The sequence below is a fragment of the Saimiri boliviensis genome, chromosome 2 (assembly GCF_048565385.1).
Source record: "Saimiri boliviensis isolate mSaiBol1 chromosome 2, mSaiBol1.pri, whole genome shotgun sequence".
Lineage (NCBI taxonomy): Eukaryota > Metazoa > Chordata > Mammalia > Primates > Cebidae > Saimiri > Saimiri boliviensis.
Window position 1 is genome coordinate 209,666,510 of NC_133450.1, and position 16,420 is coordinate 209,682,929.

The 16,420-nt window shown below is 42.2% G+C and overlaps 1 protein-coding gene across 7 annotated transcripts in view; it reads right to left on the reverse strand.

Annotated features, from left to right (window-relative positions):
- ASTN2 (astrotactin 2) overlaps positions 1 to 16,420 on the reverse strand; it is a 959,402-nt gene that overhangs the window by 511,298 nt on the left and 431,684 nt on the right. For 6 of the 7 annotated variants that reach the window (XM_074395240.1, XM_074395241.1, XM_039475068.2 and 3 more), the window contains 3 exons: positions 14,121 to 14,205; positions 13,535 to 13,609; positions 12,632 to 12,769 (listed from right to left, as the gene is read on the reverse strand). In XM_074395240.1, coding sequence (XP_074251341.1) covers positions 12,632 to 12,769; positions 13,535 to 13,609; positions 14,121 to 14,205 — 298 coding nt within the window. The remainder of the gene's footprint in view (positions 1 to 12,631; positions 12,770 to 13,534; positions 13,610 to 14,120; positions 14,206 to 16,420) is intronic. The other variant, XM_003925189.4, reaches the window with a different exon arrangement.

A 16,420-nucleotide genomic window follows, 5' to 3' on the forward strand; every position in this document is an offset into this window, starting at 1 on the left:
ATTACAAAGGCAAGGAAAGACCATGAAATGGGTTCAACCAAGGAAATGATATGACAGCTTTTGTGCTGAAAAAAAGTATCTCATGACCGTCCCATGGGGCCTCAACTTGACGGTGGCAAGAGAGAAGGCAGTGAGGAGATGATAGCAGGGCCCGGAGAGATGAAATGGTAACCAACCAAGGCAGCGAAGATGGGGATCGGCAGAGACGGCAGCACTGAGACAGAGCAGCACTGTGTGGAGAGGGTGAGTGCGACCACTGGGAGACGGCAGAACATGAGGACAAAGAAGAAAGGGCTTCTACACTGGATGTGTGAGATCAGATAAGGCTTCCTGGAGGAGGTGACATATGCCAAGTCCTGATGGATGAGTAAAATGGAACCAGATGAAGAGGCAGGTATTGTTTGTGTTCTAGGCGGAAGGAACAAGAGGTATGAGGAATTAAAAGCACTCAAGAAGGCTGGAACCTCCAGAATGGATCATGGGGATGTGACTGGAGAGAGAAGCAGGGCTGAGTCCCCAAGGGCTATGAGTGTCACACTGATAAGTGTGGGCTTTATCCTCATAGAAACAGCAAGCAGAGCAACGGAAGGGTTTAAAGCAAGTTTGCAGTTTAGAGGAATCCACTCCAGTGGCTCGTGGAAGATGATCTGAAAGGTAGGGGTTAGGGAGGCAGGAAGAACATCTAAGGAGCCTATTTGCCAAAGGTATGGAAGAAATATCTGCAGAGGGTCCACATGTGCAGATACTGGAAGCCGTCACCATAAATCCCAGGTCAGAAGAACAGTCAGGCCGACCCACTGGAGGTCTCTGCAAGCTTTAATTGGGGTCTTTTCTCTACACCTTTGGAGAACAGTTTAAAAGATGAAGAAAACATCTTTCCATGCAGAAGACAGCAAAGAAACCAACCTGTTGGCTGGGGATGGGGTGAAGAGAGAAAGAGCAAGGGCCTCGCTCAGGTGCTGAATGAAGACAAATGGGCAGCGGGTTCCGGAGAATACATCCGTTCTCCGGAACACTTGCCTCTCCATCAGGGCTGCGCAAAGGCCGATCAGGCGCGAGCAGCGCTTTTGTGCGCGTGCCGGCTGCGCTCCCGTTGCCATGGCGATGGGGCCATAAGTCATGTCTGCTGGTGCTGCACAGCGACGCTGTGATTTATGCCTGCCTGGCTGGGATTGTAAACTTTTTTTTAATGTTCAAAATCCGTCACAGCCAGGGAAGGCAGGGTGTCTCTGGCTCACTTTGGAGGAGGGGAGGTGTTGTCAGACCTTGCCTGACTCTGCCAGTGATGCTCCTCTTAGACCCCGCAGCTGGGCTCTTTTCTTGCAGAGCCACCATAAGCAGTTTGTATCCCTTGATTAAAGGCCACAGCTCCGTGGAATTCTCTCTCCATGTTCTTGTAACTTTACTCTCACCTTGACCCAGACACTAGCCACAGGGCACAGCAGAGGTCTTGTTGCTTTTCTGGAACTCTCCCTCAATTTTGCGCATAGCTCCCTTTTAAATCTCTCCAAGCTTGAGCCTGCCACCTGTTTCTTGCTGGGATCCTCTTTGATATGAGTCTCCTTGTTTGGTGAGAGGGAAAGGAGTTAAGCCTAAGGTACAGATCAATTAATTATTCACTGACATATCCTACTCATCTTTCTGACTAGACTGCCTTGGTGTGTGTATGTGTGCAGGTGCATGTGTATGCTTGAGCTGAGCATGTGACTACTGGGGGGCTGATGCCTGTCAGGCAGAGTAAGATATACTAAGGGAAACATGGTTCTACTCAGCTGCAATGAGTGGGCCTTAAAAAGGCAGAATGATTGCTCATCTTATCTGATCTTGATGATCACTGTTCCTTAGCTGCTGTCTGCATAATCGAAAATATGGCCTGTTTAGATGAGACAGTGAGGCTTTCCAGGAAACACTGTGAGACCATGGCAGGCAACAAAGCAGGGGGCAATGAGACATCTATCAGCAGACGTAGATTCTATCACTCAGGACTGTCCATGCAATGGCAGAGGATAAAATACATGCGTCACAAGGTCCCTCCAGCCTATGAGTTTATAATTGTTTCAACAAGCCTTTGAAACTATAGGACACAATTCAAGGGCCCTGTGATGTGGGTAGTTTGTTTACAGCTTAGAGAGCTCCCTTTTAAATATAAGTGACAATCATAGTGCCAGACAGTATCTAGGAAGCATCTACGTGGAGGCCTTCACTCTGCTACAAGCCAGAAATTTATTTCAGGAAATGTACTGGCACCAAGATAAGATTATCCAAATATATCCTCTGAGATAACATAGATGGATGGAAACATGTGGATAAGACAGCTCCATTTCAAATTCATCCTCAACACCTCCAATCACGTGACTGTCCTTTCTCTCATGTCTCAGCAGCCAGTTATTTCTTCATTTTGTAGGGGAACACAATCAGGTTATGACATAGGAAATAGGGAGGATTTCTAAATACCGTCATGTTCAGAGATGGCAAACACCTGACCCTTCTGTTACAACTCCTCATCCAACACTGAGGGTGGGCACATGAGTTCATCATGATACTTTTCCCAGCTGAGTCTGTCTGTAGTCTCAGAAACCTTACCAGCTTAATAACCTAGGCAGCCCCTAACCATGTATCTGAGCTGGCACGTAGGACGGTTAATAGCCGCCATCTTTGATTGAGTCTAACCTGTTAGATCACTAAACTTCAAAATGCAGGGAGAATTTTGAAGACATGGAGTTGGAGTCGATTTGCAGTTCATGGTCCTCTCAATTATTTCCAGGACTGTATCTGTACTTTGTGACCCTGTCCCCTAATGATAGATGACTAAGCTAGGGTTGGACTCCTAGCATGGGACAGACTTCTCTAGGATTTTTCAAAAGGAGATTCAGGGAAGAGAAGTATTTATCCCTGATGGTAAGAGTCACAAAGAGCTTTGGGAGTCATGATTATCACACCCCTGTCATGACAAGATGGGGAGTATGGAAAGAAAGTGGCTGTGCAAGAGAAGAGAATGAAGCCACCATGGAATGATGTAGAAGAGGAAAAACAGAATCCTAATATCATCTAACTCCATTAACCTTCCTCATCCCTGTGGCTGAGCTGATCTCTTGCCCTTCCCATGATGTCATCCTAATATAGTTGTCATCAAGCTAACCTGAATTGGGTCTCTGTCCCCTGAAACCCACACCATCCTGATTCATACAGAGCAGAAAGGGCTTCCATGCAGCAAGTGAGGCGGGTGCCATGACATGATGAATGAGTGGATAGATGGGGCCTTGAGGTCAGAAGTGTATGTTCAAATTCCAATTCATCCCTTTGCCATCTATGCTGCCTAAGGCCTTAGAAAGTCAGCTTCCTCATCTGGTAAATGGGAGATAAAAATAGCTTCGACATCAGAAGATGGCTGTAAAGATCACTTACAGGAAGCTGAGCGGGAGGCCTCTGCCCAAAAATGCTACTTATCGCTGTCTCCAGTTTGGGGTCAGGCTTCAAACCCAGGTATCCTGACCCCCAGCCCAGTATACATGCCAAAAATCATACTTTCATGTGTCTCTCTTTTTAATCTAAAGATCTGTAGACCTGTCTCCACATCAGAAGTCCCCTCTTTAAAGTGTTTAACTTCTAATGCAGATATAACAACTCATTTCTCAGTTTCACTGTATCTGCAAAGCTTTCTATAATTCAACATCAAATATTTATTATTACATTTATTAAAGTTTTAATAATTTAGCACCTCCTGCATGTAAGATAGAAGCTTTGCTAACTGGTGCCCCTTTATCCAGCCTGGGTCGCTTCAATATTTATATTCCAAAGTCTCCATTTGAGTTTCATTTAGCAGAGGCTGTGTCTTGAGCCCTGTACCCGAGCTGACAGTTGGTGCATGCTACAGTCTCCCCTGTGGCAAAGACTTAACAGAAAGTTGGTGCTGAACAATGTTTGAAGAGATTTACTGAGCCTGGGCAGAAACTCATCCTAATAGACTCCACTTTTATTATGATCGCTAATCTAAAATGGGGAGAAATATATATGTCTCCAGGCTTACTGGCTGAATGACAGGCAGTGGGGCTGGAAAGAGTGGAGGGCATAGAGTAGATTCATCTGGGAGGAAGTGTGATGGCCTTTACAGTAATGTTTCTCAGAGGGGCCTCATTTTCTTTAAAAAAAAAAAAAAAGAAGAAGAAAGAGGATATGGAGGTACCAGGAAAAATTCTAATGCCCATATTCCATGAACCTAGCTGTGAGTTACCCACGATCTTTAACCTAGCTGTGAGTTACCCACAGTCTTTCCTATTTCCCATTTAATATTTCATCTTATACTTGCATAAAGAACACACACACTTAATAGATCACTCAACAAAGACTAAGATATAAAGTCTAGTGAACCTATTCCTTCATCTTACAGAGAATGCCCCTTCTTCAACAACAGCCAACATTTACTGCACACTTATAAAACAGCCTGAGTGGAAATCCTGAATCTGCTACATACTACCCACGTGACATTACATGAATGACTTAACATCACTGTGCCCCAGTTTCCTCATCTGCAAATAACAATAATTACATCATTGAGTTGTTGTGAGGAGTCAGAATTAATACAACCCTTAGAGATTGACACAAAGCAAGTGATCAATAAATGCTAGTCATTACTGGTGACTATAGGGCTAAAAGTTTAAATGTGTTATCTCATTCCATTCTGAAAAAACATTCAAAGACGGAGTGTTCGTTATCATTCAGATAGGAAACTGAGGCTCAGAAAGTTTACCTTACCCAAGGTCAGCTAGTCAGTGATGAAGCTGGGATTTGAGCCTAAGCAGCTTGGCTATTCACTTGCCCCAATACCTCTTCTGTGTTTCAAGCAGGTAAGTGGGGTCCCTATTGAAGTTCTGTTGCTCTCTGGGAAAGGAATATACGTGTGACTAACAGCTGAGAAAAGGAAAAGTTTGGAGGAAGCATGATGGACTTGAGATTCTACCTGAAGAAGCCACCCCTGTATAAGCATCCTCCTGAAAAGGAAAGCATACTTCTATCTTGCTTGCAATGTATACACACACGGACACATATACACACATGCACTCATTAATGAAAGCTTGTGAGAGCTGCAAAGGCAAGAAGTCAGTTTTGCTCAGCTCCAACAGGAGAGAGAGATCTTGAATACCAAATGACATGAGACCTGTATCAAGGGCCCTCCCCACCGACTCTGCTGCCTGGATCCTTCGCAAGCCAAGTGCCCCCATGCAATGCATTGAGTGGCTGACCCCAACTTCTGCCTGCTCCGTGTGTCCTGCTGCCCTGACCCTTCCTTCTTCCATGGATGCTCCTGCCATCGATGCACAATGTGGTCCACAGAAAGGAGCTAGACATCCCTTCTTTATACTGCTCTGTATCATGAACTACATATTTTAATTACTGATCACACTACATCATATGGTTGCTTCCTTAACTGTACTACAGTTCTACAACTCCTGCTACTTCTAAAACTTCTCATTCATTGAACACCAGTTACATGTAATATACTGTACTAGTAACCCTATACACATTATGCCATCCTACTAACTACCATATGAGGAAACACACTAATCTCCATCTTCCTGGTTCTGACATTGAGGTTCAAAGAATTAAACAAACTTGGCTCAAGTTAATTGTACACTCTTTTCTACTCCTTCTCTTTCTGGTTTTTCTACTTCCAGAGCCTAGCACAACATTCATTACACGGAGAATTACCTGGTGTGCATTTATTGAGGATTGCACCTGGAGATGTATGGCCAATATTTCCAGAATGCACTGTATATGACTAGGGATACTGCCTAGTCTGAAGCCAGATTTCAGTATCTGGAACAGTTACACCGGAACATCTGCTGGGGACGCTGGAGCAGTGAATTAATATACTACCCTCAAATGCCCCTAGAGTTTTTGCTGACTCTCCTAGTCTAGGTGGTTAACAGCTGAAAAAAGAGAGAGAAGAGGAAAGAAAAGAGTATGCACATTCTGTCTGCTGTCCTCTGCCTTCATTCACTGCCATGCGTCCCTTGGCACTACACTGCAGCCAGACTGAACTGGAAGTTCCCATTGGCCAGGCATGGTGGCGCATGCCTGTAATCCCAACAGTATGGGAGGCCGAAGTGGGCAGATGACTTGAGGTCAGAAGTTTGAAAGCAGCCTGGCAAACATGGTGAAACCCCATTTCTACTAAAAGTACAACAATTAGCCAGGTGTGGTGGTACGTGCCTGTAATCTCAGCTACTATGGAGGGTGAGGCAAAAGAATAGCTTGAACTTGGGAAGTGGAGGTTGCACTGAGCTGAAATGGCAGCACTGCACTCCAGGCTAAGTGACAGTGAGACTCTGTCTCAAAAAAAAAAAAAAAAAGTTCCTCCTTAGGCATGTCACTTTGCCACTTCAAGGACCTGCGCCTTGCCCATGAATAAAACATCTCTGAGTTTTTCTTATCGAACATCTATTTGCTGCCTGTTCTGATTTTTCACTGGGGAACTATCCTACCTGTGATCTCAATCCAGGTGGCTAAGGTGCCCTTCATTCAAGCTGGTTTCAAGGGTAAGTTGGTGACCCAGGTCTGGATACTTAGAGCACTTTTTCTCTTGAGAGATTGACGTGGGATACTGGCAAAGATCCCAAAATAGGTCAAAGAGAGGCATCATAGCTTAGAGGTGAGGCACATGGACTCCAGAGTCAGAATCTCAGAATTCAAAACCTGGTTCTATTACTTACTGGCTGTGTGACCTTGGGCAAGGTACATAATCCTCTCTGTGCCTCAGTTTCCTCATGCATTAATGGAGCTAATAATGAGTGAAGATTAAATGAACTTATTTCAGTAAAGCACTCAGAACAGTTGCCACTTAAGGATGTGTGATTATTGCTGTTCCTCAGTGCCAGACTTCTGCATAAACCATTGGGAAAGAGGGTGTCTCATTACTCTGACAATGCTTAATTGAGCTTGTAAGCCTGGAGAGGTCAGTGAGAGCGTGCCTGAAAAAGAAAAACAGAAAAACAGAGTATATCGAAGAAACTCAGAGATCAGGGACAAAAAGAAACAGAAATAGTGAGTCTCAACATTTGGGGGCATATAAGCCTTACTATGCCAAAAGCCATTGCCACTCTGGAGTTTTCAAGCCTTCATATCTTTTGTTTTCTCCTTAAGCCAGGTGATCCGTTCCTTGTTTTGTTACCGAGTGCATTTGTACTCAAACTTCAGTGAGCGTTAGAATCGCCTGAGGACACTTTAAACCAGAATTCTGGGCCCACCTCCAAAATCCCTTATTTAGTAGGTGTATTATTACATGGTTTCCGTGGCTGCTGCAACAAATCACCACAAACTGGGGTGGCTTCAAACAACCAGAAATGTGAAATCAGTATCCCTGGGCCAAAATCAAGGTGTTAGCAAGGTGGTTCTCCCTCTGGACGCTCTGGGGAACAATCTTTCCTTTGCCTCTTTCAGCTTCTGGCGGCAGCTGGCATTCTGTGGCTTGTGCTTGCCTCACTCCAGTCTCTAATTCCATCCTGCGATTGCCTCAACATTGGCCAAGTCAAGTCTCACTGTGCGTCCCTCTTATAAGGACACTCATTATGGTGTTTCAGACCTGCCCAGATAAGTCAGAATAATCTACCTATGTTAAGATTCTACATAACTCTACAAAGACCCCTTTTCCAAATCACCTAATATTTACAGGTTCTAGGAGTTAGGATCTGATGATACCTTTGGGGATCATTATCAGTCTACACTAGATATGAGAATTTACATTTCTAATAAATTTCCAGGTCATGCTAATGCTACTAATACAGGGAATCCACTTTGAAAACCAGTGAACTAGTGACTTCCTGCTAATACTTCAAAACTTGGCACAGAAGTTGTGAGTCCTTTCTTTTAACCTCCAGGTGGGTTTGACCACTTCTGACTTTGTGTCTTTTTCCTGCCTTGAACTTTCCCTCTATCTTTTTCAACTGTCACAAAGTATGACATTTTTTGTTTGCAATTTTGACTTATTTAATGCACTGAAATCTTTGTTTTATTATTTCTGTAGCTCTATTACTTAGCTTAAAATATAGTAGGTGTTCAGTAAATTCTCTCAACACTTGGAATTGAAAGGCCAAAAGGACAAGGAGACATCCCTAATTCTATTCAGAACTAATTCGATGTGAAAACCATCACCAAGTGCGCAAAGCCAGCCTGCAGCCTGATATCCCATTATTCTTTCAACGTTGTTCAGGAATTAACAGTATATCACCATTTCATTTTCATTGATTTGAGATCACAGGATAATGACTGAGGGGCTCCAAAAGCTAGGCTTTGTGGGTGATTATTATTCCAACTATAATAGCTATTCTCACATTTCTCTTATAAGAAGAACCTGCTCCAGGTGAAACGGTGAAGAAGGCCCAGTGTGCAGTAATAAGTGTTGTTTTCCATCCTCCTCTCTCCACGAGCATCTTTTATTCCATCTCTCAAGTCAGTCTCTTGCTATGCCATGAGACGCCTGAAAGCAGAGGTGGGCTATATTCATCTCTCTATTCCCATGGTACCTGGCACAGTATCTGGTACACAGGAGGGGTCCAGCTAAGAGTTTTCAGAATTAAAATGTACCTGTATGCAATTCAGATAGAGATGTGCTCTTCCACCTTTGTAGCTGGCATCATTAGTGTCTCAAATGCTAAAAATCTCATTCCCAGAAGCTTCCTGCTAGGATAGGCTGGAGAATGGGAGCTGTCCAGGTGAGTTTTTTGTCCTTCAACCTCTCACACTTGAAAGCCTCCCCCCTCACCTTAGATTCCACAAAGCCAGCTTATCCATATTTCTTGGTTAATTGCCAATGTTCTCTCTCTTGAAAATGTTTGTCTAACTCCCTCGGTCAGATATGTCTTATTTCTTTTCCAACCCTTTCCAATCCTCTAGGGCACTCTATGTTTACCACACATGTGACTCTTCATTCATTCTGTAACCATGTCCACGTACATAAAGCCACAGACCTAGCATACTGACTAGAATTTATAGACTCATTTAAGTCTTCCCCAAAGCCTATGACAAAGTGGTTAACATTAACCCTCAATACTGAGCAACTATGGATTTTAAGATGCACCATAAGTTGTATGTAGCCTTTCAGCAAAAGCACAAGAAAATAATGAAAAGATAAAGAGAACAAAAACCACTATGTTATAATGAGCATGATAACGAAGGCTTCTAAAGAGTTCACCATGGAGCAAACTCACTGCTTTACATGTAACACGTCACTTAATCTTCATCACTCCATATATGATGTGAGATTTTATTCCCATTATTCTCAAGGGGAAAACACAACTTCAGAAGAGCTCCTGCAGTAAACAAGTGATGGAGCTAAGACAGGCACTCAGGCAGTTTGCTTGAGTTCCACAGCGTATGCCCTTAGACAATAACCTTTATGTTTAATCAAAATATAGTATACAAAGAGAAAAGTGTGAAGCTCAATGAATTTTCACCGAGTTAAAACACTCATGTAAGCACCACCCATAACAATAAATCAAACAGTATCAGCATCATATGAGCCATTCATATTTCCCCATGACACCATCCTCTCCATCACCCAGAATTAATTCCTAGCCTTTCTTCTACCATCATAAATTAGGTTTTTACTAATTAAGAAAACTAGATTTTTGTTTTTATATAAACATATAATATTATTTTGTGTCAGGTTTCCAAAATTCAGTATCATATTTGTTAGATTCATCCAAGGGGCTATGTGTGGTTACTATGTTCTTTCATATTAGTTGTTAATGGTATTCCGCTGTGTGATTATTTCATAATTTATCTAATTTTTTGCAGATGGATATTTGTGGGTTTTTCTCTAGCATTTTAGCAGTACAAATGAGTGCTTCTATCCGTATTTTTCTAAGTCCTACTTGTGGTACACATATACATCTTTCTGTTATACATATCCTCATGGGTGAAACTGATGGGCTATAGGATATGTATACCTTCAATGTTAGTAGATACTGCTCCACAGGTTTACATAGTGGTCATACCTATTTATACTCACACTATCAAAACATGAGAGCTATAGTTATTCCATATCCTTCCTGACATTTGTTACCATTCGTTGTTTTAAATTTAGCTGCCTCGGTAAGCCACAGCCTGTAGATTTAACTACTAAGTTGTTCCGCATCCTGTATTGTGAGAGCTCATACTTGTTCAAGAATTTATCACAGATTAAAAATCAAAGTATCAACTTGCAAGGCAAGTTCAAGTTTTCCTTTCCAATCCTACTGTAATGCTTACCTTCCATTTCCCTTTGACTCTGCTTTTCCACGTAGTCTTTCCTCTAAGCTCTCTGTTGTGATTCCAGGGAAGAATTACTGACTATCTATAATTATGATCTATTATTTGTTAAATTTCTAACATATCATCGACTGGAACTTATTAATTCCTTAAATGCCCATGATATTCTTGCCTGGGTGATGTCATGTCAAACAAGGTTTATTAGTGCAGCTTGGAAAACTCAATCTACATAGTGCAGATTCTCTCAAATGGTGATGATTGCAATCTTTCATCCCCTATTGCAGATCAGGGATAGAAATGTGGCTTCATATCTGACTAGTGAAGGCATTGCCTCTATGCCTCAGGTTTGTTTATTTATTTTTGAATCTGAAAAATGAGCATCACCTCATACGGCTGATGTAAGAACGTAATAAGATAATATAAGCGAAGTATTCAGCACTTAGAAAATGATCAATGGATATGAACTATTATTATTATTACCTTCTGTGAGGAAGGCACTATTATTATCCCCATTTTGCAGAAAATAAATGAAAACTTAGAGAATTAAACTTGGCCGCTGTGATCACATAGTTCATAATTGGTAGAGATGGGATTCTAAGTCAGCCCTATCCAATTCCAGAGTGAGTGTTACCATCAGCCAGTCTGAGAGCTATATCATCTGAATCTTCATTGAAATCATGAATGCAATGTCAAAAGGACAGAACTATGAGGAAAGCTAATCAAGACTTTCTTTTTGGCTGATTTCAAACAAGGTAACTGTGTCTCTTTGACAATAGGCTTTCAAACCAGATAGTCCTTTCTTCACCTTTAAAATATGTAATGCAGAGAGACCTTACACATGCTTTACTAAAACCTCTTATACTCAATTCTATCAAAAATGAAAACAATGGTAAATATCTATGAATCAGTATGTGAATATGTGTGTGTATGTGAAGCTATTTTAGTTCCTAGTAATTACTATTTCTTTTCCTAAGTGCCATCTCTTTATAAATCTATTCTTTTTAAAACATCCTCTTTTGGGAAATGCTAATAACCTACAAAAGCATGTTAAGTTCATCTCTCCCAGTGAAAGCTGATAAGGTGAGAGTAAAAACATCTCAAAGTAGGAGAGCTGGGTTCTAGAAGCTTTCTATCAAGATGCCATAGAATTACTGATAACATCTTGATTTAGAATGACCCACAGGCAACTATGGAGCTGTTGAAAAACAGTCACTGCTAGTTGTGGGAGGGCTGGGGAAATGATTTAATGCTTGTTCATGAGCCAATAAGTTGTGTACAAGCCAGTTTTAGAAGTAAAACTAGAGTCTATTGTTGGTAACATCAACATTTCTAGAATGCTTCCCCTAATCACATTGGGAGAAGTAAACCCTCTATTAGAAAGCTCCATAACCAGGGCTAAGACCAGAACTAAGACCACAGACTTAATTAAATCAATAAACATTTAATAGATGTCCAATATATACTAGGAACTGGGGATTAAAAAAACTAAGTAAGTTATCTTTCCTTGACCTTGAGAAGTGCACCATACTGGGGCAGAATGATATGTAAGCACCTAATCAGTATGCAGTAGAGTAAGTCTATAATGAAGTTAGCTACAAGCTGCAGGATAATGTAAAGTGAAATGTAGTCTCCATGTTTGTATAAGTTAAGTACAAAAGATGTAGGCTGGACATTTTTTTGTTTTGTTTTTTAAGATGGAGTCTCACTCTGTTGCCCAGGCTGCAGTGCAGTGGCTCAATCTCTGCTCACTGCAACCTCCACCTCCCAGGTTCAAGCATTTCTCTAGCCTCATCCTTCTGAGTAGCTGGATTTATAGGTGTGTGCCATCACATCGGACTAATTTTTGTATTTTAAGTAGAGACCCAGTTTCACCATGTTGGCCAGGCTGGTCTCGAACTCCTGATCTCAAGTGATACACCCGCCTCGGCTTCCCAAAGTGCTGGGAGTACAGGCTTGAGTCACCACACCTGGCCTTTAGCCTGGACATTTGAAATTCATAAATTAGCCCAAAGTACATCCCATGGACTACAACAGAAAGTATCCTATTTTCTAAACCTTTGCCTTTGTGACCCTCCAATATACTGTTAAGTAAAGATAAGATCGTTAGTGATCCTGTGATGAGCTAGATAATGCATCAGCCTCTCTTATATTTAATATAAGCCTACAAGGAAAGGGATAGTGTTGAAATGTAAGGCATTGAGACACAGTGATGGAGGACAGACCTAGGAGTTTAGGAACACGTGTTGACAGTGTTCTTTACATCAACTAAATAGCTGCCTACTTCACCATGATGAACACTCCTCAGGAGTTCCTGTGGTCCTCCAACAGGTGGACTTCCAAGGCTTTAAGAAGTCCTTGGTGCAGAGTACTGGAGACGATTCCCTACCTGACATCTGCAGGGTCTTCCGTGACGAGCACATCGGTCTTGCAGCTGGCCAGAGGGTTGATGGACAGCTCCACAGGCGGAACCACAAAGCTTTTGCTGACAGGAAGCCAGAGGCCTTGGCCCAAGCTGAAAGTAGACCTGCAATGTAAGAGTTTCCATTGGGGAACTCCCTGGGAAGCAGAGAGCAAACAGAAAAAAAGGGGCCCCTGTTCCCATCCCTTCTAGGACGATTTCCTACTTCTCCACCCATGTCCCTTGCATTATTTAAGAAACAATATTGGCCAGCTTTCTCCAGATCTGGATGAACATTTCTCAACTCTGTTAACACTTAGCCCATGCATTGGTTTGTGTTTAAGTTCCTTTTCCTGATTTACTAGTGGACTCCGTGAGGATAGGGACCATTGCTGCTCTGATTTTGCAGCAGTCCTGACATACAGCAGGAGTTCATAAGCGACTGCTATGTCAGCAGGGACAGTCTGACACAAAGGTTAAGAGCACGGACTTTGAATCAGTTTGAACTAAGATCTGATTCCTAGTTTTGCCACTTAATTTGCTGTATGTCTTTATCTACGCATGTACTGAAGCTTTACATAAGATTTCGTGGAGGTGGTAGGAAGAGGTTCTATGGCTACAGAGTATTTTTAAACCACCAGACTTAATAATCAGTAATATCTCCTCCAGTTCAAGTATCTGAGTCTATAAGTCTAGCTGCCAGACAAATGAGAATTAGATTCCCATAGCAACCTGGGCCATGATGGTACATTAGCACCAAGGAGAGCTCTTTTGTACTCAGCGCAGCTCAGGAGTGCACAGGCTCGATAGTCTAAGGATGCATGACCACATTTTCCTATCGGTCCTTTCTACATTTCCCAGAATTTTGCCCCAACAAGAAGGCCAACTCACCTGAGAATCTTTTCAGGGGCTTGCTCTCCCGTCACCAGATCATAGCCCCTCTCAAGTGTCGTGTAAGGCCAAGGTCTATGGGAAGAAGATGGGAGAAGAGATGACATTAGTCAGAGGCAGGTAGGATGCATATGTGGATCCTGCTCTACAGTAGCTTGAAAAACAATCACATTCCGCAGAAATAATTATTGGGCAAGACTATTTATATTATAAAAGAATGTCTCCGATATACAGAAGGATTCAGCTCTTTCATAAAGTGTACATGCCCATTCAGGAGTCTGTTTAAAAATGTGATGCTTTTTCTTTGTCAGTCCACTTAAGGAAGTGCTCATTGATTACCATCTGTTTGAGCAGGTGACTTAAATGTCAGCCTTCGTTCTCTAGAATTTTCATCAGTCATACACCTTTAATACTAAAATGTGCTTCTGTGGGAAAGTAGGAATCACTTCCCCTTGGGTTTTGCAGGAACGCAACTGTTGCAGAGAAACAGTCCTCTTTGTGGAGATGCTTGGGGCCTCTGGCAACAGAACAGAGGAGATAAACTGGGTCCTGCACTGTCCCGGTCCTGATGCTCTTTGTCACTCACCCTTCACTCTGTCCCCAGTCACTGCGCACACACAGGTGTCTGTGAACAGGGTCAGGGGCATAGCCTTCATGACAGCTGCACTCTCCTGTAAGTAAAAAGAAGAAACATTCTTGTGAAGTAGAGTCTCCTGAAATAGGCTTTTCTCTGGTTCACTTGTTTTCCTAAGACATAAAGTAAGCTTCTTAGTTTTAGAAAAGGCACATGGAAAGAGGGTAATCTGGTCCATCAAACACTGTGGTTAACACGGTTTCTTCCTTTGTTCATTCACTCACTTATTCATTCATTCAACAAGTCCTGGCCACACTCTGACAGGCACTCAGCTCAGCAATGGAGATTCAGAGTTGCTAAAGGAGCTCACAATTTTTTTTTTTTTTTGAGACTGAGTTTCGCCCTTGTTACCCAGGCTGGAGTGCAATGGCGCGATCTTGGCTCACCGCAACCTCCGCCTCCTGGGCTCAGGCAATTCTCCTGCCTCAGCCTCCTGAGTAGCTGGGATTACAGGCACATGCCACCACGCCCAGCTAATTTTTTGCACTTTTAGTAGAGACGGGGTTTCACCATGTTGACCAGGATGGTCTCGATCTCTCGACCTCGTGATCCACCCGCCTCGGCCTCCCAAAGTGCTGGGATTACAGGCTTGAGCCACCGCGCCCGGCAGGAGCTCACAATTTAAGACAGGGAAACAGGAAGAGATCAGGCGGCTACAAATGGAGGTCTTCTTTTCAAATACTAAAATTTTGATAAAGTGCATTTACTCTAGAGTTATAATCAGAAAACTGAATTATTTCCATCTGAATGAATAGGTCTTCACTATCCATAAATCCCAAATTAAATGCCACTATCTCCAAGAAACCTTTGATTTTCCCTTTCAGAACAATCCTGTCTGTAGTCTCCTGGTTTTAATTTGGGTTGTTTTTCATTTTAAAACTGTTCTTCCTCTCCTCCCCTTCCTTCTACTATCATCCTTTCTTCGGTCCTCTTTCCTCCTTTCCCTCTCTCTTCCCATTCTTTTTCATTTCTTTCCCTTCCATCTATCCATTTATAAATCCATCCCTTATTTTTCCTTCCAGGCAGGCATTATGCTTGGTTGCATGAATGCTTGCTAGCATTACACACTGCCTAAAGTACGTTCTCTCATGGGCCAAGTTCATTTCAGTTGGCCAGCACATGTCTGATTTCCTAGCCTATCTTCAGAGTCCACAATCCTAGAAGGGATTTCAGAATCTCTCTGCCCTACCCCCAGCTGTTGTCATTTCTACTCTACTGTATACTTCTTTAGGTATAGAATTTCTTTTCTTTCCTTTTTTTTTTTTTTTTTTTTTTTGAGACCAAGAATCTCACTCTGTCTCCCAGACTGGAGTGCAGTAGCACGATCTTGGCTCACTGCAACCACTGCCTCCCAGGTTCATGTAATTCTCCTGTCTCAGCCTCCTGAGTAGCTAAGATTACAGGCATGCACCACCATGCATGGCTAATTTTTGTATTTTTCAGTAGATACCGTGTTTCGCCGTGTTGGCCAGGCTGATCTTGAACTCTTGACTTCAAGTGATCTGCCCACCTCAGCCTCCCAAAGTGCTGGGATTACAGATGTGAGCCACCATACCCAGCCTAGAAATATATTTTGATTTAATGAGTTACTGCTTTTTTCTCTAAAGTGTATTTGTGGGATGCTTAAAGATGCTTTACCAAAAACAGATTCTATTTAAAAATACGGTTTTTAAATATTGCCCCATTCCTTAGAGCCAGTGTGGTATGATTCTCTATGAGGGTGATACATACACAATTTTCACCAACTTATTTTTCTTTGGGAGCCTTGCTGGTGGAATGACTCACAGAATTAGAATTCTATGGAGCACATCTTGGGAAATGCTGGTAGAAACTGCCCTGGCTTTGCCTACTGCCTAGAATAGGGTCGGTGCTTAACAATGTGATTTGAATGAATAATTAACTATCTGTTATGGCTCTGGTAAATTTCCAGGATAATGAGGTTGGCTTGTCTTCTTTCTCATCTTCGCATAATCACATTCTGTGTGTGTCTCTCTCTCTCTACACACACACACACACACACACACACACACACACACAAACACACACACACACACAAATCTTTCACAGATCCTACAGTGATTCTGATAGACAGGACCTGAAAGTTTTCAAATCATGTCCATGGAAATGTATTACTTAACAGAGATTTAGGGACTATGCAAATATTGTGTTTTAATTTTTCTTAAAAGTTTTATTTAAAAAAAAATTTAAATATAAATACAATAAAGAATAAACACTCAGATATCACATGCCAG